The 24,105-nt window shown below is 40.0% G+C and overlaps 2 protein-coding genes across 2 annotated transcripts; both read right to left on the bottom strand.

Moving 5' to 3' along the window:
• Nucleotides 1-293: 293 nt before the first annotated feature.
• On the bottom strand, nt 294-1,354 carry LOC101692324 (olfactory receptor 18-like). The gene is made up of 2 exons (XM_004771773.3): nt 1,343-1,354; nt 294-1,295 (listed from the first exon to the last, which is right to left on the bottom strand). The coding sequence occupies exons 1-2, from the start codon at nt 1,352-1,354 to the stop codon at nt 294-296; spliced, it is 1,014 nt and encodes a 337-aa protein (XP_004771830.3).
• An 18,458-nt stretch (nt 1,355-19,812) lies between these two features.
• On the bottom strand, nt 19,813-22,860 carry LOC101693483 (olfactory receptor 18-like). Its single transcript, XM_045077727.1, has 2 exons — nt 22,815-22,860; nt 19,813-20,834 (listed from the first exon to the last, which is right to left on the bottom strand). The coding sequence occupies exons 1-2, from the start codon at nt 22,858-22,860 to the stop codon at nt 19,813-19,815; spliced, it is 1,068 nt and encodes a 355-aa protein (XP_044933662.1).
• Between the last annotated feature and the right edge of the window lie 1,245 nt (nt 22,861-24,105).

Below are 24,105 nucleotides of genomic sequence, written 5' to 3'. Positions count from 1 at the left end.
ATAATGATAGAAACAAGAGTGCTCATAACTAAGAGCCCTTGGAAATGCATAAGGAAAGTGTGAGGGGTACAGATATACACATAATCCTGCAGGGACTATGAATTAAATGGGAAGTCCAAATAATCCCCCAATTCCATTAGAGCTATGCTAACAGGAACAGTTGTATAAACAAAAAGCAGAGATCCTTATAGGTATATATACCATGTAGCTACAGATTCAGAATTTCTTGTTGTTGTTTATTTCCTGCATTTTCCCGTTCTATGAACCCAGAAAGACTAAGACAAATGCTGATATTAGAATATTCTGCTGATTGTCCCCCACAGTGCCCTCTTGATGTCCTTGTTCCTCAGGCTGTAGATGAAGGGGTTCAGCATAGGGGTGACCACAGTGTATATCACCGAGGCCACTGCACCCTTCTGGAGGGAGGAGGAGATGGATGAACTGAGGTACACTCCAAGGCCCGTTCCATAAAACAAGCAAACAACCAACAGGTGGGAGCTACATGTAGAAAAGGCTTTGTACTTCCCACCTGTGGATGGGATCCTCAGAATGGAGGAAACAATTTGTGTATAAGAACAAAGGATCCCTGAGAGGGGAAAACCACCAAAGATGGCACTCATAAAATACATTAGTATGGTGTGGATGGAGGTATCAGAGCAGGCAAGGTGGAAGAGTTGAAGTGCATCACAAAAGAAATGATGAATTTTCACATTTGTGCAGAAGGTAAGTTGGGACACCATCAAAAAATGAATCTGAGATTCCAAAAGACTGCCAAAAAGTGACATCAGGACTAACAAGCTACAGAAGCGTGGGCTCATGATAACTGAATAGTTAAGGGGGTGACAAATGGCCACAAACCGGTCATAGGCCATCACAGCCAGGAGCAGGTTGTCCAAACACCCAAACAGTATAAAAAAGGACACCTGAGTTAGGCAGCCTGCATAGGTGATAGACTTGCTGTGTGTTTGAATGTTCACCAGCATCTTGGGGATTGTCGTGGTGCTGAAACCAATATCAGCCAAGGACAGGTTGGAGAGGAAGAAGTACATGGGCGTGTGGAGGTGGGAGTCAGAGCTGACGGCCAAGATGATGAGCAGGTTCCCAAGCACTGTGACCAGGTACATGGACAGGAACAGCCCAAAGAGAATGGGCTCCAATTCTGGATCATCTGAGAGGCCCAGGAGAAGGAACTCTGAGACAGCTGTTAGATTCTGTGGTTCCAGGCAGGTGGCACACCTCTCAAAAAAGAAGAGAGTATTGAAAAAACAAGTATAGAGGCACCCAGCTAAATGCACCTATTTTGATTCAAGCAATTCGCACTTCCCAGCATACATCCCAGTACCTTCAGCAACATTTCTCAATTGTAAACTCTTCCTAGAACTCTTTCCTTATTGTTGTCTGAGCTATTTACCTGTTTCTATTATACCCATTATGAAGACATTGACCCAAAGAATGTTAGAGAAACATACAAATATACAAACATAGAAATACCTAGTTAGAGAGGAGTCAAGATGGCGGAGAAGTAGCAAGCTGAGACTGCTTCAGCTAGCCGGAGATCAGCTAGATAGCTTATCTAAAGATTGCAAACACCTGAAAATCCATCGGCAGATCGAAGAGAAGAAGAACAGCAATTCTGGAAACAGAAAATCAACCACTTTCTGAAAGGTAGGACCGGCGGAGAAGTGAATCCAAAGCGACGGGAAGATAGACCCCGGGGGGAGGGGCCGGCTCCCGGCAAGCGGCGGAGCAACCGCGCACAAAATCAGGACTTTTAAAAGTCTGTTCCGCTGAGGGACATCGCTCCAGAGGCTAAACCGGGGCGAAGCCCACGCGGGGTCAGCGTGGCCTCAGGTCCCGCAGGGTCACAGAAGGATCGGGGGTGTCTGAGTGTCGCAGAGCTTGGGGGTATTGGAACGGGAAAGCCGGCTACAGAGACAGAGCTGACAGTAAGCTCGCAGCTCCGTGTTACCTTGAACCGGTCGCAGGCTCGGTGAGCTCGGAGCGCGGCCGGAGGTCAGGCAGACGGGAGTGACTGGGCGCTGTTCTCTGAGGGCGCACTGAGGAGTGGGGCCCTGGGCTCTCGGCTCCTCCGGGCCGGAGACCAGGAGGCCGCCATTTGTATTCCCGTCCTCTGGAACTCTACGGAAAGCGCTCAGGGAACAAAAGCTCCTGAAAGCAAACCCGAGCGGATTACTCACCCCGGCCCCGGGTAAGGGCGGTGTAATTCCGCCTGGGGCAAAGACACTTGAGAATCACTACAACAGGCCCCTCCCCCAGAAGATCAACAAGAAATCCAGCCGAGACCAAGTTCACCTACCAAGGAGTGCGGTTTCAATACCAAGGAGAGCAGCAGAATTCCAGAGGAGGAGAAAGCCAAGCACGGAACTCATGGCTTTTTTCCTGTGATTTTTTTTAGTCTTGCAGTTAATTTAATTTTTTCTTTTTCATTTTTTTTTTCTTTTTTTTTTTCTCGCCTTCGGGTAAAATTTTTTTTTTTAACTGTTACCTTTTTCTTTTTTAACGATTTTTTACTAGTTTATCTAATATATATATATATATATATATATATTTTTTTTTTTTTACATTTTTCTTAGGTGTTTTCTTTTTTTAAATTCTCTTTTCTTTTCTTTTCTTTTTTTTTTTTTTTTTTTTTTTTTTCTCTCTCTTCCTTTTTGAACCTCTTTTTATCCCCTTTCTCCCCACTCACGATTTTGGATCTCTTCTAATTTGGTTAAAGCATATTTTCCTGGGGTTGTTGCCACCCTTTTAGTATTTTACTTGCCCCTTCATTTACTCTTATCTGGACAAAATGACAAGACGTAAAAAATTCAACACAAAAAAAAGAACAAGAGGCAGTACCGAAGGCTAGGGACCTAATCAATACAGACATCGGTAATATGTCAGATCTAGAGTTCAGAATGACAATTCTCAAGGTTCTAGCCGGGCTCGAAAAAGGCATGGAAGATATTAGAGAAACCCTCTCGAGAGATATAAAAGCCCTTTCTGGAGAAATAAAAGAACTAAAATCTAACCAAGTTGAAATCAAAAAAGCTATTAATGAGGTGCAATCAAAAATGGAGGCTCTCACTGCTAGGATAAATGAGGCAGAAGAAAGAATTAGTGATATAGAAGACCAAATGACAGAGAATAAAGAAGCTGAGCAAAAGAGGGACAAACAGCTACTGGACCACGAGGGGAGAATTCGAGAGATAAGTGACACCATAAGACGAAACAACATTAGAATAATTGGGATTCCAGAAGAAGAAGAAAGTGAGAGGGGAGCAGAAGGTATACTGGAGAGAATTATTGGGGAGAATTTCCCCAATATGGCAAAGGGAACGAGCATCAAAATTCAGGAGGTTCAGAGAATGCCCCTCAAAATCAATAAGAATAGGCCCACACCCCCCGTCACCTAATAGTAAAATTTACAAGTCTCAATGACAAAGAGAAAATCCTGAAAGCAGCCCGGGAAAAGAAGTCTGTAACATACAATGGTAAAAATATTAGATTGGCAGCTGACTTATCCACAGAGACCTGGCAGGCCAGAAAGAGCTGGCATGATATTTTCAGAGCACTAAATGAGAAAAACATGCAGCCAAGAATACTATATCCAGCTAGGCTATCATTGAAAATAGAAGGAGAGATTAAAAGCTTCCAGGACAAACAACAACTGAAAGAATTTGCAAATACCAAACCAGCTCTACAGGAAATCTTGAAAGGGGTCCTCTAAGCAAAGAGAGAGCCTACAAGTGGTAGATCAGAAAGGAACAGAGACCATATACAGTAACAGTCACCTTACAGGCAATACAATGGCACTAAATTCATATCTCTCAATAGTTACCCTGAATGTGAATGGGCTAAATGCCCCTGTCAAAAGACACAGGGTATCAGAATGGATAAAAAAAACAAAACCCATCTATATGTTGCCTCCAAGAAACACATTTTAAGCCCGAAGACACCTCCAGATTTAAAGTGAGGGGGTGGAAAAGAATTTACCATGCTAATGGACATCAGAAGAAAGCAGGAGTGGCAATCCTTATATCAGATCAATTAGATTTTAAGCCAAAGACTATAATAAGAGATGAGGAAGGACACTATATCATACTCAAAGGGTCTGTCCAACAAGAAGATTTAACAATTTTAAATATCTATGCCCCCAATGTGGGAGCAGCCAACTATATAAACCAATTAATAACAAAATCAAAGAAACACATCAACAATAATACAATGATAGTAGGGGACTTTAACACTCCCCTCACTGAAATGGACAGGTCATCCAAGCAAAAGATCAGCAAGGATATAAAGGCCTTAAATGACACACTGGACCAGATGGACATCACAGATATATTCAGAATATTTCATCCCAAAGCAACAGAATACACATTCTTCTCTAGTGCACATGGAACATTCTCCAGAATAGATCACATCCTCGGTCCTAAATCAGGACTCAACCGGTATCAAAAGATTGGGATCATTCCCTGCATATTTTCAGACCACAATGCTCTAAAGCTAGAACTCAACCACAAAAGGAAGTTTTGAAAGAACCCAAATACATGGAGACTAAACAGTATCCTTCTAAAGAATGAATGGGTCAACCGGGAAATTAAAGAAGAATTGAAAAAAATCATGGAAACAAATGATAATGAAAACACAACGGTTCAAAATCTGTGGGACACAACAAAGGCAGTCCTGAGAGGAAAATATATAGCGGTACAAGCCTTTCTCAAGAAACAAGAAAGGTCTCAGGTACACAACCTAACCCTACACCTAAAGGAGCTGGAGAAAGAACAAGAAAGAAACCCTAAGCCCAGCAGGAGAAGAGAAATCATAAAGATCAGAGCAGAAATCAATGAAATAGAAACCAAAAAAACAATAGAACAAATCAACGAAACTAGGAGCTGGTTCTTTGAAAGAATTAATAAAATTGATAAACCCCTGGCCCGACTTATCAAAAAGAAAAGAGAAAGGACCCAAATAAATAAAATCATGAATGAAAGAGGAGAGATCACAACTAACACCAAAGAAATACAAACTATTATAAGAACATACTATGAGCAACTCTACGGCAATAAATTTGACAATCTGGAAGAAATGGATGCATTCCTAGAAACATATAAACTACCACAACTGAACCAGGAAGAAATAGAAAGCCTGAACAGACCCATAACCAGTAAGGAGATTGAAACAGTCATTAAAAATCTCCAAACAAACAAAAGCCCAGGGCCAGACGGCTTCCCAGGGGAATTCTACCAAACATTTAAAGAAGAACTAATTCCTATTCTCCTGAAACTGTTCCAAAAAATAGAAATGGAAGGAAAACTTCCAAACTCATTTTATGAGGCCAGCATCACCTTGATCCCAAAACCAGACAAGGATCCCACCAAAAAGAGAGCTATAGACTGATATCCTTGATGAACACAGATGCGAAAATACTCAACAAAATACTAGCCAATAGGATTCAACAGTACATTAAAAAGATTATTCACCACGACCAAGTGGGATTTATTCCAGGGCTGCAAGGTTGGTTCAACATCCGCAAATCAGTCAATGTGATACAACACATCAATAAAAGTAAGAACAAGAACCATATGATACTCTCAATAGATGCTGAAAAAGCATTTGACAAAGTACAACATCCCTTCCTGATCAAAACTCTTCAAAGTGTAGGGATAGAGGGCACATACCTCAATATCATCAAAGCCATCTATGAAAAACCCACCGCAAATATCATTCTCAATGGAGAAAAAAACTGAAAGCTTTTCCGCTAAGGTCAGGAACACGGCAGGGATGTCCATTATCACCACTGCTATTCAACATCGTACTAGAGGTCCTAGCCTCAGCAATCAGACAACAAAAGGAAATTAAAGGCATCCAAATCGGCAAAGAAGAAGTCAAATTATCACTCTTCGCAGATGATATGATACTATATGTGGAAAACCCAAAAGACTGCACTCCAAAACTGCTAGAAACTTATACAGGAATTCAGTAAAGTGTCAGGATATAAAATCAATGCACAGAAATCAGTTGCATTTCTCTACACCAACAGCAAGACAGAAGAAAGAGATATTAAGGAGTCAATCCCATTTACAATTGCATCCAAAACCATAAGATACCTAGGAATAAACCTAACCAAAGAGACACAGAATCTATACTCAGAAAACTATAAAGTACTCATGAAAGAAACTGAGGAAGACACAAAGAAATGGAAAAATGTTCCATGCTCCTGGATTGGAAGAATAAATATTGTGAAAATGTCTATGCTACCTAAAGCAATCTACACATTTTTGCCCAATTCCTATCAAAGTACCATCCATCTTTTTCAAAGAAATGGAACAAATAATTCTAAAATTTATATGGAACCAGAAAAGACCTCGAATAGCCAAAGGGATATTGAAAAAGAAAGCCAACGTTGGTGGCATCACAATTCCGGACTTCAGGCTCTATTACAAAGCTGTCATCATCAAGACAGCATGGTACTGGCACAAAAACAGACACATAGATCAATGGAACAGAATAGAGAGCCCAGAAATAGACCCTCAAATCTATGGTCAACTAATCTTCGACAAAGCAGGAAAGAATGTCCAATGGAAAAAAGACAGCCTTTTCAATAAATGGTGCTGGGAAAATTGGACAGCCACATGCAGAAAAATGAAATTGGACCATTTCCTTACACCACACACAAAAATAGACTCAAAATGGATGAAGGACCTCAATGTACGAAAGGAATCCATCAAAATCCTTGAGGAGAACACGGGCAGCAACCTCTTCGACCTCTGCCGCAGCAACATCTTCCTAGGAACAACGCAAAAGGCAAGGGAAGCAAGGGCAAAAATGAACTATTGGGATTTCATCAAGATCAAAAGCTTTTGCACAGCAAAGGAAACAGTTAACAAAATCAAAAGACAACTGACAGAATGGGAGAAGATATTTGCAAACGACATATCAGATAAAGGACTAGTGTCCAGAATCTATAAAGAACTTAGCAAACTCAACACCAAAAGAACAAATAATCCAATCAAGAAATGGGCAGAAGACATGAACAGACATTTCTGCAAAGAAGACATCCAGATGGCCAACAGACACATGAAAAAGTGCTCCATATCACTCGGCATCAGGGAAATACAAATCAAAACCACAATGAGATATCACCTCACACCAGTCAGAATGGGTAAAATCAACAAGTCAGGAAATGACAGATGCTGGCGAGGATGCGGAGAAAGGGGAACCCTCCTACACTGTTGGTGGGAATGCAAGCTGGTGCAGCCACTCTGGAAAACAGCATGGAGGTTCCTCAAAATGTTGAAAATAGAACTGCCCTATGACCCAGCAATTGCACTATTGGGTATTTACCCCAAAGATACAAATGTAGTGATCCAAAGGGACACATGCACCCGAATGTTTATAGCAGCAATGTCCACAATAGCCAAACTATGGAAAGAACCTAGATGTCCATCAACAGATGAATGGATCAAGAAGATGTGGTATATATACACAATGGAATACTATGCAGCCATCAAAAGAAATGAAATCTTGCCATTTGCAACAACATGGATGGAACTAGAGCGTATCATGCTTAGCGAAATAAGTCAAGCAGAGAAAGACAACTATCATATGATCTCCCTGATATGAGGAAGTGGTGATGCAACATGGAGGCTTAAGTGGGTAGAAGAATAAATGAAACAAGATGGGATTGGGAGGGAGACAAACCATAAGTGACTCTTAATCTCACAACAAACTGAGGGTTGCCGGGGGGAGGGGGTTTGGGAGAAGGGGGTGGGATTATGGACATTGGGGAGGGTATGTGATTTGGTGAGTGCTGTGAAGTGTGTAAACCTGGTGATTCACAGACCTGTACCCCTGGGGATAAAAATATATGTTTATAAAAAATAAAAAATTAAAAAAAAAAAAAAAAAAAAAAAAAAAAAAGAAATACCTAGTTATACTTGGCTTCAGAACTCATATTTGTTGCCAGTAAAAACTGAGTTTTCTTGCTTTCCCTGCAAGATCCCATTCCCCTGCATTTCAGTTGCCCAAAGATAAACACTGTCATGAATGTGGTAGATGTATTTTCATTTCAATGTTTCCATAATATTAGTATTGATTTATGCATCCATAAACAGTTTTCTTAAAAACTTACTTAATACTATAATAATACACATAATGTTTCCTGAGTTCTCACTTACCATAACAATGTGTTTTAAGTGTCTGTTGAGTATATCCATCTATTTCAAGCACTTCAAAAGTGGCATAGTATTACCTGAAAGATGAACTTTATGATCTCTTAATTTCTTATTACAATATTCCCTTTCTTAAAAAATTATTTATTTATTCTAAGACAAACAGAGAAAGAGAGTACAAGCAGAAGGAGGTAGAGGGAGAGAGAGATCCTTAAGCTGGCTCACACTGAGCACAGAGCCCAATGAGGGGCTCCATCTCAGGACTCTGAGATCATGACCTGAGCCAAAATCAAGAGTTGGACATGTAAATGACTGAGCTATCTGGATGTCCCTTATTACAATATTCCTAAAAAAATTCCTGTGCTCATCTCTGTATTACACAAATGAGAATTTCTATAATATATAGACATAAAGATGATAATATTGTGAAAAATCAATATATATACAATTTTACTATTAATTATAGAAAGTATAGACAAAATCAACATCATGTTTTTATTATCAAGGTATAGAATCAGAATGGTCCCTGAAGTCTGTGTTCAAATGGTCTTTACATGATAAATACATGGGAAAGTACCTATCTTGGATAAGGAATAATATTTTTATATCACAGATTTCCAAAATAGGCTGCAAAATGCATTATTATTCATAGAAAATCTTATGATCTATAATATTCATGTAATAAAGGCCCTGGTGAACCAGTTATCCCATTTCCCTAATCACAGGTGAAATCACAGAATCCCAAGAAAAGGGATTGTTGGTCCTGTTTCTGTTTGCTCATCTGGAACTAAAGCACACTTGAAAAGAAAGCAACCATTCTACACTGGTGGAGTGCACAGAGCCCTGGGATGGGAATCAGACTAAACATGGAAAATATGTCAACATCCCAACCTCTCCGTGCTGTTATCCTCCATCTAGAAATGGGGAGAACATCATCTATATCAAGATACGGGTGGCATCTAAAAGAAGTTTGCACCCAATAAATACTCATTTATGGTTTGTATATCAGAATGGTGCTGTTACTGGAATGGTGGGTTTATTGGTGAAACTCAATCCTAAGAAAGTTTTAATGAGCTTTACTTTATTATTTATCAGGTAGAAGCCTATCATGTCCCAGGAAATTCACTCAAGTATGCATAGAAATTGGGGCGCCTGGGTGACTCCATTGGTTAAATGTCCAACTCTTGATTTTGGCTCAGGTTATGATCTCAGGTATGAAAGATCAAGAGTGGCCCCCACTGCCTCTCCTTCTCTAAAAAAAAGAAAGAAGAAAGAAAAAGAGAGGGTGGAAATGGCTAAATGTGTCTCAGTTAGGTGCAGTAAGATTTGTCTCGATTTCTCTTTTTTTCCTCTTTTAATTTTCATCTTTATGGAAATTGCCAGTAATTTTCAACTGAAGAGTCTGTTAAGTGGAAAATGATAGGTCTCTTAGAAAATCTGTGGCATAGATACAGAGAAGCGCTGTTTTATTTTTCATCTAGATCTATGAAACATCATTGGAAGGAAGCAAAGCACCCAATGCATGGAACCCACGCTGTCTCTGTCCTATTTCTGAGAACCAAAGAAGGGTCCATTCAATATTGAACAGAGACCACTGGTGCTCTTGGAGCCTACACTGTGCCAAGCAAAGTATAAGTTCTGGGAAATCAGAAATGACTGTGATTCAGTTGCTTCCCTCCAAACACTCAGTATCTACCTGCATAAGGACCAAAAAAAAAAAAAAAAAAAAAAAAGTTCTTTCAGTATCTAGGGAAAACTGAAACTTCTGATCACAGGATATTTTAGTTGGATAGATGGTGCTTATCCTTGATGACAATAACAACCACAACAATACCTAAAACTTAACTTATCCTTACTATATGCATCTACCAATTTAGTCACATGTTAGATGCTCATCTTAATTCTTGCTCAGTACAGTTGTAGACATTAAGAACTCGCCCAATGTCATATAGATGAAGGTAGAGGAGATAAGATTCAGAACTAAGTGGTGGGTCTCTGAGGTGCATGAACTGACTGGTTTGTTCTGTTTCCCTGCACTTCAAAGAATTTAAGCAGAAGTCCAGAGGTCTTTTCCAAAATTGCTAAGATAATCTTGGAACAGTTTCTTATTTCCTAAGTATAGAATCTAATATCCTGACCCTATATCTCCCTAGAGATCAAGAGGGCCTAAATTATAGGAATGGGGGAGAATGTGGAATATGAAGCAAAATCTGATAGCTGAGGCAAGAAAGAGAGCTGCCCTGAATTGTCATGAGCTGACTCTTCATGATCTCTACCTTCATCCCAGCCATCTTTTCTACAGTTGATGCAGCAGGTGACACTAACTGCTCTCTGGTATCTTCTAGCATGAACAGCCAAACGGGAAAAGCACAGGGAGCGGAGGTCTTTGCCTGGAGTAACAGGAAAGAGAGGTGAGACTTGATTAGGCAGGAGAGAATACTGTCTGGGTAGCCTGTGAACAGTCTCACTGTCTGCATTCAAACCTGAATTCATTCCCTGTCTACCCCAGGAAAAACTTAAAAAGCTTCTGCAAAGCAAAGGAAGCAATCAACGACGATATTTGTAAATGCCATATCTGATAAAGGGTTAGTATCCAAAATATGCAAAAAACTTATGAAACTCAACACCCCAAAAACAAATAATCCAATTAAAACATGAACAGAATACAGGAATAGATAATTTTCCAAAGACATACAGATGACAAACATTGCTCATCATCAGGGAAATGCAAATCAAAACTACAGTAAGATATTACTTCATACCTGTCAGAATGGCTAAAATCAACAATACAAGAAACAAGAGTTGGTGAGGATGTGGAGAAAAAGGAACATTCATGTTCTGTTGGTGGGAATGCAAACTGGTGCAGCCACTCTGGAAAATAGTATGGGGGTTCCTCAGAAAGTTAAAAATAGAACAACCCTATGATTGAGTAACTGCACTACTGCGTATTTAAAAGACAAAAGAGTACTGATCCATGGGGCACCTAAGTGGCTCAATTGTTAGGCATCTGCCTTCAGCTCAGATCATGACTCTGAGCCCTGAGATCAAGTCCTGCCTTAGGCTTCCCGCTTAGCAGGAAGCCTACTTCTCTCTCTTCTTCTCCCATGGCTTGTGTTCCCTCTCTTGCGTTGTCTCTCTCTCTCTCTGTCAAATAAATAAATAAAATCTTTTTTTAAAAAATACTGTTTCAGGCGCGCCTGGGTGGCTCAGTGGGTTAAGCCGCTGCCTTCGGCTCAGGTCATGATCTCAGGGTCCTGGGATCCAGTCCCGCATCAGGCTCTCTGCTCAGCAGGGAGCCTGCTTCCTCCTCTCTCTCTCTGCCTGCCTCTCTGCCTACTTGTGATCTCTCTCTGTCAAATAAATAAAATCTTTTTTTAAAAAATACTGTTTCAAAGAAATGCATGCACCCTGATGTCCATAGAAGCATTTTCTTTTTTGTTTATTTTTTTTTTTAGGATCAGAAATTTAATTGCATACAATATAATGTTGAGTTAATCCAAAGTAACTGAATATCCAAGGTCAGCCTACTTTGGAGACAGAAGCTAGTCAGCAAACATTTTATATCCAAATTCATATCATCATGGGTGATATTATCATAGATCATATAATCACAGGGCATTACTGTACTAATATTGGTAGGGTTAATACTAATATTTACATAGTTATGATTGTATAATTATTCATGGATGAGCCAGAACAAGCTTAGTTTGTTTCCTTTTGCCCCCTTCAGAATGATACTTTTGTATAATAAAAGTGAGTTGCTAGAGAAAAGAATACAAATAACAAAGACGTACTATGCAAACTGTAAGCCCACTGATGGTGTGTTAGTGTACCACAGTGGGGTCAAATTGCTGCAAAACTTTGACTACTCTTAATTTCCTTATTTCTTTTTTTTATTTTTTTTTTCATTTATTTATTTTCAGCATAACAGTAGCATTATTTTTTCACCACACCCAGTGCTCCATGCAATCCCTGCCCTCTACAATACCCACCACCTGGTACCCCGACCTCCCACCCCCCCGCCACTTCAAACCCCTCAGATTGTTTTTCAAAGTCCATAGTCTCTCATGATTCACCTCCCCTTCCAATTTACTCCAACCCCCTTCTCTCTAACTCCCCATGTCCTCCATGCTTTTTGTTATGCTCCATAAATAAGTGAAACCATATGATAATTGACTCTCTCTGCTTGACTTATTAAAGACATACAAATGGCTATCAGACACATGAAAAAATGTTCATCAGCACTAGCCATCCGGGAGATTCAAATTAAAACTACATTGAGGGGCGCCTGGGTGGCTCCGTGGATAAAGCCACTGCCTTCTGCTCAGGTCATGATCTCAGGGTCCTGGGATCGATCGAGCTCCGCATCGGGCTCTCTTCTCAGCAGGAGCCTACTTCCCGCTCTCTCTCTGTCTGCCTCTCAGCCTACTTGTGATCTCTCTCTCTGTCAAATAAATAAATAAATAAAAATCTTAAAAAAAAAAAAAAACTACATTGAGATATCACCTTACACCAGTTAGAATGGCCAAAATTAGCAAGACAGGAAACAACATGTGTTGGAGAGGATTTGGAGAAAGGAGAACCCTCTTACACTGTTGGTGGGAATGCAAGTTGGTGCAGCCTCTTTGGAGAACAGTGTGGAGATTCCTCAAGAAATTAAAAATAGAACTTCCCTATGACCCTGCCATTGCACTCCTGGGTATTTACCCCAAAGATACAGATGGAGTGAAAAGAAGGGCCATCTGTACCCCAATATTTATAGCAGCAATGGCCACGGTCGTCAAACTGTGGAAAGAAACAAGATGCCCTTCAATGGATGAATGGATAAGGAAGATGTGGTCCATGTACACTATGGAGTATTATGCCTCCATCAGAAAGGACGAATACCCAACTTTTGTAGCAACATGGACGGGACTGGAAGAGATTATGCTGAGTGAAATAAGTCAAGCAGAGAGAGTCAAATATCATAGAAGCATTTTCAACAACAGTGTTGTTGGGAAACAGCCACAGTGTCCATGGACTGATGAATGGACAAGGCAGATGTGCTGTATGTATACAATAGAATACTAGTCAGCCATCAAAGGAATGAGATTTGCAATGGAGCTAGGGAGTATTATACTAAGCAAAAGAAGTCAGTCAGAAAAAGACTAACTACTGCCATATGATTTCACTCATATGTGAAATTTAAGAAACAAAACAAACAAGCAAAGGGGGGGGAGAGAGGGGAAAACCAAGAAACAGACTCTTAACTATAGAAAACAAACTGATGGTTACCAGAGGGGAGGTCGGTTGGAGGATGGGTGAAAAAGGTGAAGGGATTAAGGAGGGACTTGTCCTGTTGAGCACTGGGTGATGAATGGAAATGTTGAATCAACATATTGTACAACTGAAACTAACAGTACAATGTATGTTAACTAACTGCAATATATTTTTTTATTATGTTAGTCACCTTGCAGTGTATCAGTAGTCTTGATATAATGTTCCATGATTCGTTTGTCTATAACACCCAGTGCTCCATGCAATACATGCCCTCCTTAATACCCACCACCTGGCTAATCCATACCTCCACCCCCCTCCCCTCTAAAACCCTCAGGTTGTTCCTGGAGTCCAGTCCCTCATGGTTCGTCTTCCCTCTGATTCCCACCTCCCTTTTTTTCCCTTTCTTCTCCTAACTGGAATTTAAATTAAAAACGTTTAAAAGGTGAGTGAAATAAGTCAAGCAGAGAGAGTCAATTATCATATGGTTTCACTTATTTGTGGAGCATAACAAATAGCATGGATGACATGGGGAGTTAGAGAGAAGGGAGTTGGGGGAAATTGGAAGGGGAGGTGAACCATGAGAGACTATGGACTCTGAAAAACAATCTGAGGGTTTTGAAGGGGCAGGAGGGTGGGAGGTCGGGGTACCAGGTGGTAGGTATTGTAGAGGGCACGGATTGCATGGAGCACTGGGTGTGGTGCAAAAATAATGAATACTTTTATACTGAAAATAAAAAATAAATTTAAAAAAAAAGGTGATTGTTTTTCAGAGTCTTTAGTCTCTCTGAAAAACAATCTGAGGGGTTTGAAGTGACTGGGGAGTGGGAGGTTGGGGTACCAGGTGGTGGGTATTATAGAGGGCACTGATTGCATGGAGCACTGGGTGTGGTGAAAAAATAATGAATACTGTTTTTCTGAAAATAAATAAATTGAAAAAATTTTTTAAAAAGAGATGGAAACAAAAAAATAATGAATACTGTTATGCTGAAAATAAATAAATAAATATTTTAGAAAAGGTGAGTTGAAGGCAAAAATAAATAAAGAAAATCAGGAAGTGAAAAAAATATTATGCTCCTATCGTTAACTCTGAAATGATGATAATACATGTTGCTGTCTTTCTGGGAGTGGTAATGCAGATAAAAGTTTGCAAACTACATAGAAAATTCATCTCAGTGTCTGGCACATGGAGTCCCAAGCTAAAGGTTTATAACATAGTGTTTATTGACATCACTTCCATCCTCGCCATCATCATCACCTTCATGACCATTTGGAGGACTTAGGGAACAGTTAAAAAGGACCTATCTCCTGTTCTGATGGGAAGATGTCCAGGAGAAAAAGAACTAGCAAGAGACAAAAATAGAAATCTAAATGAGAGTGCTAGGGTCCCTGCCAGAACCAACAACACTAGGTCTTCATAGGGCTTTGCATTGAAACTTTGCATTTTGGTCCCCTCCTGTCTGGCTATCCCAACTGTCCCAGTGGTCAGATGAGGAGGGAACAATGCTCTCCCTGTCCCTCTTGCATTCAGTCACTCCCAGTGTACTTCCTACTCACTGGTCTGTACTGTGTCTCTGCTGGAGGAGGATGGAGGATTGCAGAGCTGGCTGCCTCTCCCCTGCCTGGAGCTGGGTGAGGACTAAGGCTTTGTTTCCAGGACTGGCAGGAAGACAGATGCCAGTATGGGTGTCCTCAAGCAGACAGCTCTGGGAGGAGGAGGCACATGTATGGAGCCCGCTGACCTGGGAATGACAACTAAAAGGCTGGAAGGCACAGGCTGATTGTTTACAGCTGAGGACTCAAAGCACCTGGCATATAATTAGCCAGATTGGTCCATGTTTTCCCAGTCTCTAAGGACTTGCTATTATTAATTGATGGAGAGAAGTGAATGTACTGGGTAGGGGGGTGGTATCTAGACCCCCTCCTCTTCTCAGGGAGAAGCTGACTTCTATTCCTCATTTCTGACTTCCAAGTTACCTATCTTATCGTAAAATTCAGATGCATTCTTTTCAACTACAGAGAGCAACATATGAATTTTATATCTGTACAGCCACTGACTTAATCAAGTAATTTAGAGAGAATTAGGTCTTCTATACCAAGAATCTTATTGAGGGTGCCTGAGTGGCTCAGTGGGCTAAGCCTCTGCCTTCGACTCAGGTTATGATCCCAGGGTCCTGGGATCGAGCCCCACATTGGGCTCTCTGCTCAGTGGGGAGACTGCTTCCTTCTCTCTCTCTCTCTGTCAGCCTCTCTGCCTACTTGTGACCTCTGTTTGTCAAATAAATAAAATCTTTTTTAAAACTCTTATTGAATTTCTATTTTCTCAGTTAAAATGTATGTCCCTAAGGAGAACTTTCTATTTTTCTTTCTGTAGCCCTGGTTTGGGGTTTGGAATTTATACATTGGAGATGTAAGTTTTTTGCTGTTTGAGACACAGCTCAGGTTTTAATTTTTCTGTTTAGTGATGTATGTTATTATATTAGACAATTGTTTATTTTTACATACTTATCTGGTGACTTGATCGCTTGCTTAAATACTTCAAGGGTTCTCAGAGATCTCTACATCCAGAATGTGGGTGATCCCAACTTGGCTGGAAGACAAACTCAGAGTTTGATTTCTCATATACTGATGTAAAGAAAACTTCAGTATTTACCCAATTTAATTGCCTGTGTGTAAGAAATTGTGCTTATGTATGTGTACATCAAAGGCAGAGGAAATTTAAGAGAGCCCAAATGACCAAATGACAGGAGTATAGAGGAGGTGTGAGTGTTGAGATGTTTTAGAATTCTTGAACAGGAGTAAAATTGTATTAATCTGAAGTCACTTAATAGCAGGAAGAGCCCATCCAATACTAAGTTCATTGTCAGTGAGGTTGGCAGCCTATTTGCTTAGTGTAAAGACAGAGCAAATTAAACCAGTTGTTAGCATTTCAAAAAGCCCAGGTTACTACCTAGATACTTTGTGTAGCATCTATAATGGAAAGACTGGGTTCCTGGGTGTGTAGCAGAAAACAGAAGGACCCAAAGATGATTGATTATGACAGAAGAGAAGAAAGCATGGTGACAAAGTGGAATCCTAATGAGGGGGGTTACTTGTGAAAGGAAAGATCTCTCCTTTGCTGAGGACATGGTTCTTCACTATCCTTGAGTAATGGAAATGAAGATAAGAGTTAAATTTATCAATAATGACTTAGGTGACTTAATCTACAGATGTAATTAGAACCACACAGCCACGGGAAATATCACCACTACTTGAAACCTCAACTGTGTAGCCTTGACCAAGAGATATCACCTTTTTATCCTGAGCTCACTCTGCAATTTCCCCATTGTATCTCACTCACAATGCAGATTTCTTCCCTTGTCAGTCAGAGTTCAATCAAGAAAAGAGAAACCACACTTGTTATTTTAAAGAAGGTTATTTTAGTATAGATATGATTAAATGCTTCTGTGAAAGTCACAAAAGTAAAAATATGGTAACAGAGCCATTACAGCAAGATGTAATGACAACACCACAAGCAAAGAGGCATGGGGGAAAGATTGGGCATTAGCGCATGTGATCTTTATTACAATTATTAGAAGAATTTAAGAGAAGCCAGATGGAAAATCAGAGCAGTGTTTTAAAGATTTCCAGCCCCTACCACAGCATCACAACTTAAAGTATAAAAGGGTAAGTTTGGGGCAGAAAACAATAGCTTAATTATCCAGCACAATGAACCAGTTGTAGAGTGTAGCAGGTAAAGATAGGCTAAAGTATTACCAATAATATGAGGGGAAAAACAACATTGGCTATTTTTGTAGAAAACCCTTTCATATTTCCTCCTTTTTGATCTCCAATCACTTTGAGATGGTCAGGGTTTGACCATGAAGAACAAACACATGCAAGTTATTTTTGGGTGAAAGATCTGATGAAATTAAAGAGTCCTCCACCTTAGCTGCACATTAGACTGACCTGGGATGCTGTTAAAAAACGGGTCAAGTTCTTTTTACTCTCCAATCCAATTAAATCTTAATTGTGGTGGTGGAACTCATACATGAGGATTTTTAAAGTGTATCAGATGTTTCAAACATGAAGCCAAGATTGAGAACCAGGGACATATTCTCTTATACTACCTGCATCAATAGATTTGATCAAAGCCAAGGTTTTACGGGAAATAGACGTGACAGTTAAAATGGGTAAGAATATACTTTATTTTTTATTTAAATTCAATTAATTAACCATATAATGTTTAATTAATTTCGGAATAGAGATCAGTGAATTATCAGTCTTATATAATTCTCAGAGCTCATTACACCATGTGCCCTCCTGAATGTCCATCACCCAGTTACCCTATACCCCAAACCCTGCCCTCTAGCAAACCTCAGTTTGTTTGTTTTTTTAATTAAATTAATTTATTTATTTTCAGAAAAACAGTATTCATTATTTTTTCACCACACCCAGTGCTCCATGAAATCTGTGCCCTCTATAATACCCACCACTTGGTACCCCAACCTCCCACCCCCCGCCACTTCAAATCCTCTTTTTTTTTTAAGATTTTATTTATTTTTTTTAAAGATTTTATTTATTTATTTGACAGAGAGAAATCACAAGTAGATGGAGAGGCAGGCAGAGAGAGAGAGGGAAGCAGGCTCCCCGCTGAGCAGAGCGCCCGATGCGGGACTCGATCCCAGGACCCTGAGATCATGACCCGAGCCGAAGGCAGCAGCTTAACCCACTGAGCCACACAGGCACCCAAGATTTTATTTATTTGACAAACAGATATCACAAGTAGGCAGAGAAGCAGAAAGAAAGAGAGGAGGAAGCAGGTTCCCTGCTGAGCAGAGCACCCAGTGTGGGACTCAATCCCAGGACCCTGGATTCTTGACCTGAGCCAAAGGCAGAGGCTTTAACCCACTGAGCTGCCCAGGCACAGTTTGTTTCTTATCATTAAGAGTCTCTTATGGTGTGCCTTCCTCTCTGATTTCATCTGGTTTGATTTTTTTCCACTCTTCTTAGATCCTCTGTTTTCTTTCTAAATTCCACATATCAGTGAGATCATATGATAATTGTCTTTCTCTGATTGACTTATTTCACTTACCATAATACCCTCGAGTTCCACCCATATATTAGCAAGTGGCAAGATTTCATCTTTTTGGTGGCTGAGAAGTATTCCAGAGAATATATTATATTTTTTCTTGGTTTTTCTTCTTTTTTTTAATTTTTATTTATTTATTTATTTTCAGCATAACATATTCATTGTTTTTGCACCACACCCAGTACTCCATGCAATCCGTGCGCTCGCTAATATCCACCACCTGGTTCCCCCAACTTCCCACCCCCCACCCCTTCAAAACCCTCAGATTGTTTTTCAGAGTTCATAGTCCCTCATGGTTCACTTCCCCTTCCAATTTCACCAACTCCTTTCTCCTCTCTAACTCCCCCTGTCCTCAAAAAATGGGCAGAAGATATGAACAGACACTTCTCCAGTGAACACATACGAATTGCTATCAGACACATGAAAAAATGTTCATCATCACTAGCCATCAGGGAGATTCAAATTAAGACCACATTAAGATATCACCTTACACCAGTTAGAATGGCCAAAATTAGCAAGACAGGAAATAACATGTGTTGGAGAGGATTTGGATAAAGGGGAACCCTCTTACACTGTTGGTGCAGCCTCTTTGGAGAAGAGTGTGGAGATTCCTCAAGAAATTAAAAATAGAGCTTCCCTATTACCCTGCCATTGCACTCCTGGGTATTTACCCCAAAGATACAGATGGAGTGAAAAGAAGGGCCATCTGTACCCCAATGTTTATAGCAGCAATGGCCACAGTCACCAAACTGTGGAAAGAACCAAGATGGCCTTCAATGAATGAACGGATAAGGAAGATGTGGTCCATATACACTATGGAGTATTATGCCTCCATCAGAAAGGATGAATACCCAACTTTTGTATCAACATGGACAGGACTGGAAGAGATTATGCTGAGTGAAATAAGTCAAGCAGAGAGAGTCAATTATCATATGGTTTCACTTGTTTATGGAGCATAACAAATACCAGAGAATATATTATAAAAGACAGTTTCAATTTCTATAGGATACCTGGGTAATTGGATACAATACAGAGGCTTCCACAGGTTAATAAGATTCAATTGTGCAGTGATTTTGTCATAGAGAGAGTCCCAGAATATTCCCTTAATTCCATCCAAGGTGTACCAAGATAAGCAATACTTAGATATCACAAATCAGGAGGAATGGGAACTATGAGCTACCAAGATTATATGACCAAAGAGGAAGCTTGCCAATTCCATGTTTGGTTTTGCAATTATTTATAATTAACAAACTAAAAAAAAGTCGAACAATTCCATGTTTGGTTTTGCAATTATTTATAATTAACAAACTAAAAAAACGTCGAACAGAATGTTCTGTTGAGGAGCCTCTGCAAAGCTCTCTTCACATCCCTGTTCCACAGGCTGTAAATGAAGGGATTCAGCATGGGAACAACCAAAGCATACATTACTGAGGTTACTGCACCCTTCCTGGGAGAATGTGAGACAGCTGAACTGAGGTACACACCAAGAGCTGTTCCATAAAACAAGCAAACAACCAACAGGTGGGAGCTACAAGTAGAAAAGGCTTTGTACTTCCCACCTGTAGATGGTACTTTCAGAATGGAGGAAACAATTCGTGTGTAAGAAAAAAGGATCCCTGAGAGGGGAACACCAGCAAAGATGGCACCCATAAAATACATTAGTATGGTGTGGATGGAGATATCAGAGCAGGCAAGTTGGAAGAGTTGAGGTGCATCACAAAAGAAATGATGAATTTTCACATTTGTGCAAAAGGTGAGTTGGGACACCATCAAACAATGAATCTGAGAGTCTAAGAGACTGCCAAAAAATGACATCAGGACCAGCAAGCCACAGAGGCATGAGTTCATGATGACTGAATAGTTCAGGGGGTGACAGATGGCCACAAACCGGTCATAGGCCATCACAGCCAGGAGTAGATCATCCAAACATGCAAACAAGATAAAAAAGGATACCTGAGTTAGGCAGCCTGCATAGGTGATAGACTTGCTGTGCGTTTGAATGTTCACCAGCATCTTGGGGATTGTTGTGGTGCTGAAACCAATATCAGCCAAGGACAGGTTGGAGAGGAAGAAGTACATGGGTGTGTGGAGGTGGGAGTCAGAGCTGACAGCCAGGATGATGAGCAGGTTCCCAAGCAAGGTGACCAGGTACATGGACAGGAACAGTCCAAAGAGAATGGGCTCCAGTTCTGGATCATCTGAGAGGCCCAGGAGAAGGAATTCTGAGACAGCTGTTAGATTCTGTGGTTCCAGGCAGGTGGGACACGTCTCAAAAAAGAAGAGAGTATTGAATAAACAAAACAAGTATAGAGACACCCAGCTAAATGCACCTATTTTGATTCAAGCAATTCGAACTTCCCAACATACATCCCAGTACCTTTGGCAACATTTCTCAACTGTAAACTCTTCTTAGAACTCTTTCTTTACTGCTGTCTAAGCTATTTACCTGTTTCTATATATATCCACTATGAAGACACTGAGCCAAAGAATGTTAGAGAAACGTACAAATATACAAACAAAGTAATACCTAGTTACACTAGACTTCAGAACTCATATTTGTTGCCAGTAAAAACTGAGTTTTCAGAGTCCATAGTCTCTCATGGTTCACCTCACTTTCCAATTTCCCCCAACTCTCTTCTTCTCTCTATCTCCCCATGTCCTCCATGCTATTTGTTATGCTCCAGAAATAAGTGAAACCATATGATAATTGACTCTCTCTGCTTGACTTATTTCACTCAGCATAATCTCTTCCAGTCCCATCCATGTTGCTACAAAAATTGGGTATTCGTCCTTTCTGATGGAGGCATAATACTCCATAGTATATATGGATCATATCTTCCTTATCCATTTGTCCATTGAAGAACAATCTGAGGGTTTTGAAAGGGTGGGAGGTGGGAGGTCGGGGTACCAGGTGGTGGGTATTATAGAGGGCATGGATTGCATGGAGCACTGGGTGTGGTGCAAAAATAATAAATACGGTTATGCTGAAAATAACTAAAAAATAAATTTTAATAAAACTGTTTTCTTGCTTTCCCTGCATGATCCCATTCCCCTGCATGTCAGTTGCCCAAAGACAAAACTGTCATGAATGTGGTAGATGTATTTTCCTTTCAATGTTTACATAATATTAGTATTGATTTATGCGTCCATAAACAGTTTTCTTTGAAACTTACTTAACACTATAATGATACACATATTGTTTCCTGAGTTCTCACTTATCAGAAGAATGTGTTTTAAGTGTCTGTGAAGTATATCCATCTATTTCAAGCACTTCAAAAGTGGCATAGTATTACCTGAAGGACGAACTTTATGATCTCTTAATTTCTTATTACCCTTTTTTAAAAAATATTTATTTATTCGGAGAGACATACAGAGAGAGTACAAGCAGGAAGAGGTAGAGGGAGAGAGAGAACTTTAAGCTGACTTCACACTGAGCACAGAATCCAATGTGGGGCTCCATCTCAGGACTCTGAGATCGTGACCTGAGCCAAAATCAAGAGTTGGACAACTTAGCTGACTGAGCCACCCAGGTGTCCCTTTTAGAATATTCCATCATGCTTAGCGAAATAAGTCAAGCAGAGAAAGACAACTATCATATGATCTCCCTGATATGAGGAAGTGGTGATGCAACATGGGGGCTTGAGTGGGTAGGAGAAGAGTCAATGAAGCAGGATGGGATTGGGAGGGAGACAAACCATGGGTGACTCTTAATCCCACAAAACAAACTGAGGGTTGCTGGGGGGAGGGGGGTTGGGAGAAGGGGGTGGGATTGTGGACGTTGGGGAGGGTATGTCCTTTGGTGAGTGCTGTGAAGTGTGTAGACCTGGTGATTCACAGACCTGTACCCCTGGGGATAAAAATATATGTTTATAAAAAATAAAAAATTTAAAAAAAGAATATTCCTAATAAAATTCCTGTGCCCACCTCCATATTACACAAATGAGAATTTCAATAATATATAGGCATAGAAAAGGATAACATTCTAAAAAATCAATATATGTATGATTTTACTATTCATTATCTACATTTGTTTTCCTAATAAAAGTATAGACAAAATCAACTTCATGCTTTTATTATCAAGGTATAGAATTAAAAAGGTCCCCAAAGTCTCTGTTCCAATGGTCTTTCTATGATAAATCCAGAGGAGAATACCTATCTTGGATAAGGAATAATATTTTTATATCACAGATTTCCAAAATAGGCTTCAAATTGCATTACTATATATAGAAAATCTTATGATCTATAATATTCATGTAGTAAAGGCCCCAGTAAATCACTTATCCAATTTCCCTAATCACAGGTGAACTCACAGAATCCCAAGAGAAGGAATTCTTGGTCCTGTTTCTGTTTGCTCATCTGGAACTAAAGCATGTTTGAAAAGAAAGCAACCATTTGACACTGGTGGAGTGCACAGAGCCCCGGAATGGGAATCAGACTAAGCATGAAGTTTATGTCAACATCCCAACCTCTCTGTGCTGTTATCCTCCCTCTAGAAATGGGGAGAACATTAACCATATCAAGATACATATGGCCTCGGGCGCCTGGGTGGCTCAGTGGGTTAAGCCGCTGCCTTCGGCTCAGGTCATGATCTCAGGGTCCTGGGATCCAGTCCCGCATCGGGCTCTCTGCTCAGCAGGGAGCCTGCTTTCCTCTCTCTCTCTCTCTGCCTGCCTCTCCGACTACTTGTGATTTCTCTCTGTCAAATAAATAAATAAAATATTTAAAAAAAAAAAAAGATACATATGGCCTCTAAAAGAAGTTTGCATCGAATAAATATTCAGTCATGGTTTGTAAATAAGAATAACATTGTTATTGGAATGGTGGGTTTATTGGTGAAACCCAATCCTAAGAAAGGTTTAATGACTTTTACTTTATTATATATCTGGTAGAAGCCTGTCATGTCCCAGGAAATGCATTCAAGAATTCATGGAAATTGGGGTGCCTGGGTGACTCGTTGGTTAAGTGTCCAACTCTTGATTTTGTCTCATATTATGATCACAGGTTTGAGGGATCAAGTCTGGCACCCACTTCCTCTCCCTTTCTAAAAAAAATTTAAAAAGAAATGAAAGAAAGGAAGAAAAGAAAGAAAGAAAGAAAAAAGAAAGAGAGAGAGAGAGAAAGAAAGAAAGAAAGAAAGAAAGAAAGAAAGAAAGAAAGAAAGGAAGAAAGAAAGGAAGAAAGGGTGGAAATGGTAAAATGTGTCTCAGTTGAGTGCAGTAAGATTTGCCTCCCTTTATCTTTTTTTTTTGCCTCCCTTTCTCTTTTTCTCTCTTTAAATTTTCATCTTATTTATGGAAATATCCAGTAATTTTCAAATGAAGAGTCTATTAATAATAATTAAGTGGAAATGATAGGTCTCTGAGAAAATCTGTGCCATAGATACAGAGAAGCATTGTTTTATTTTTCATCTAGATCTATGAAACATCATTGGAAGCAAGCAAACCACCCAAAGCATGGAACCCACACTGCCTCTGCCCTGTTTCTGAGAACCAAAGAAGGGTCCATTCAATATTTAACAGAGACCACTGGTGCTCTTGGAGCCTACACTGTGCCAAGCAAAGTATAAGCTCTGAGAAATCAGAAATGACTGTGATTCAGTTG

This window comes from Mustela putorius, unplaced genomic scaffold (genome assembly GCF_011764305.1).
Source record: "Mustela putorius furo isolate JIRA1106 unplaced genomic scaffold, ASM1176430v1.1 tig00000095_pilon_pilon_pilon, whole genome shotgun sequence".
Lineage (NCBI taxonomy): Eukaryota > Metazoa > Chordata > Mammalia > Carnivora > Mustelidae > Mustela > Mustela putorius.
Note: the sequence above shows the minus strand (reverse complement) of the source record. Positions and strands in the feature narration are given on the sequence as shown.

Bases quoted from the DNA above. Each gene is read 5' to 3' on its own strand.
- LOC101693483 (XM_045077727.1), bottom strand. From the start codon at position 22,860: ATGAGCAAACAGAAACAGGACCAAGAATTCCTTCTCTTGGGATTCT. The intron at 20,835-22,814 runs GTGAGTTCACCT...GAATCAAAATAG, and splicing joins ATTCCTTCTCTTGGGATTCT to GTGCATTTAGCTGGGTGTCT.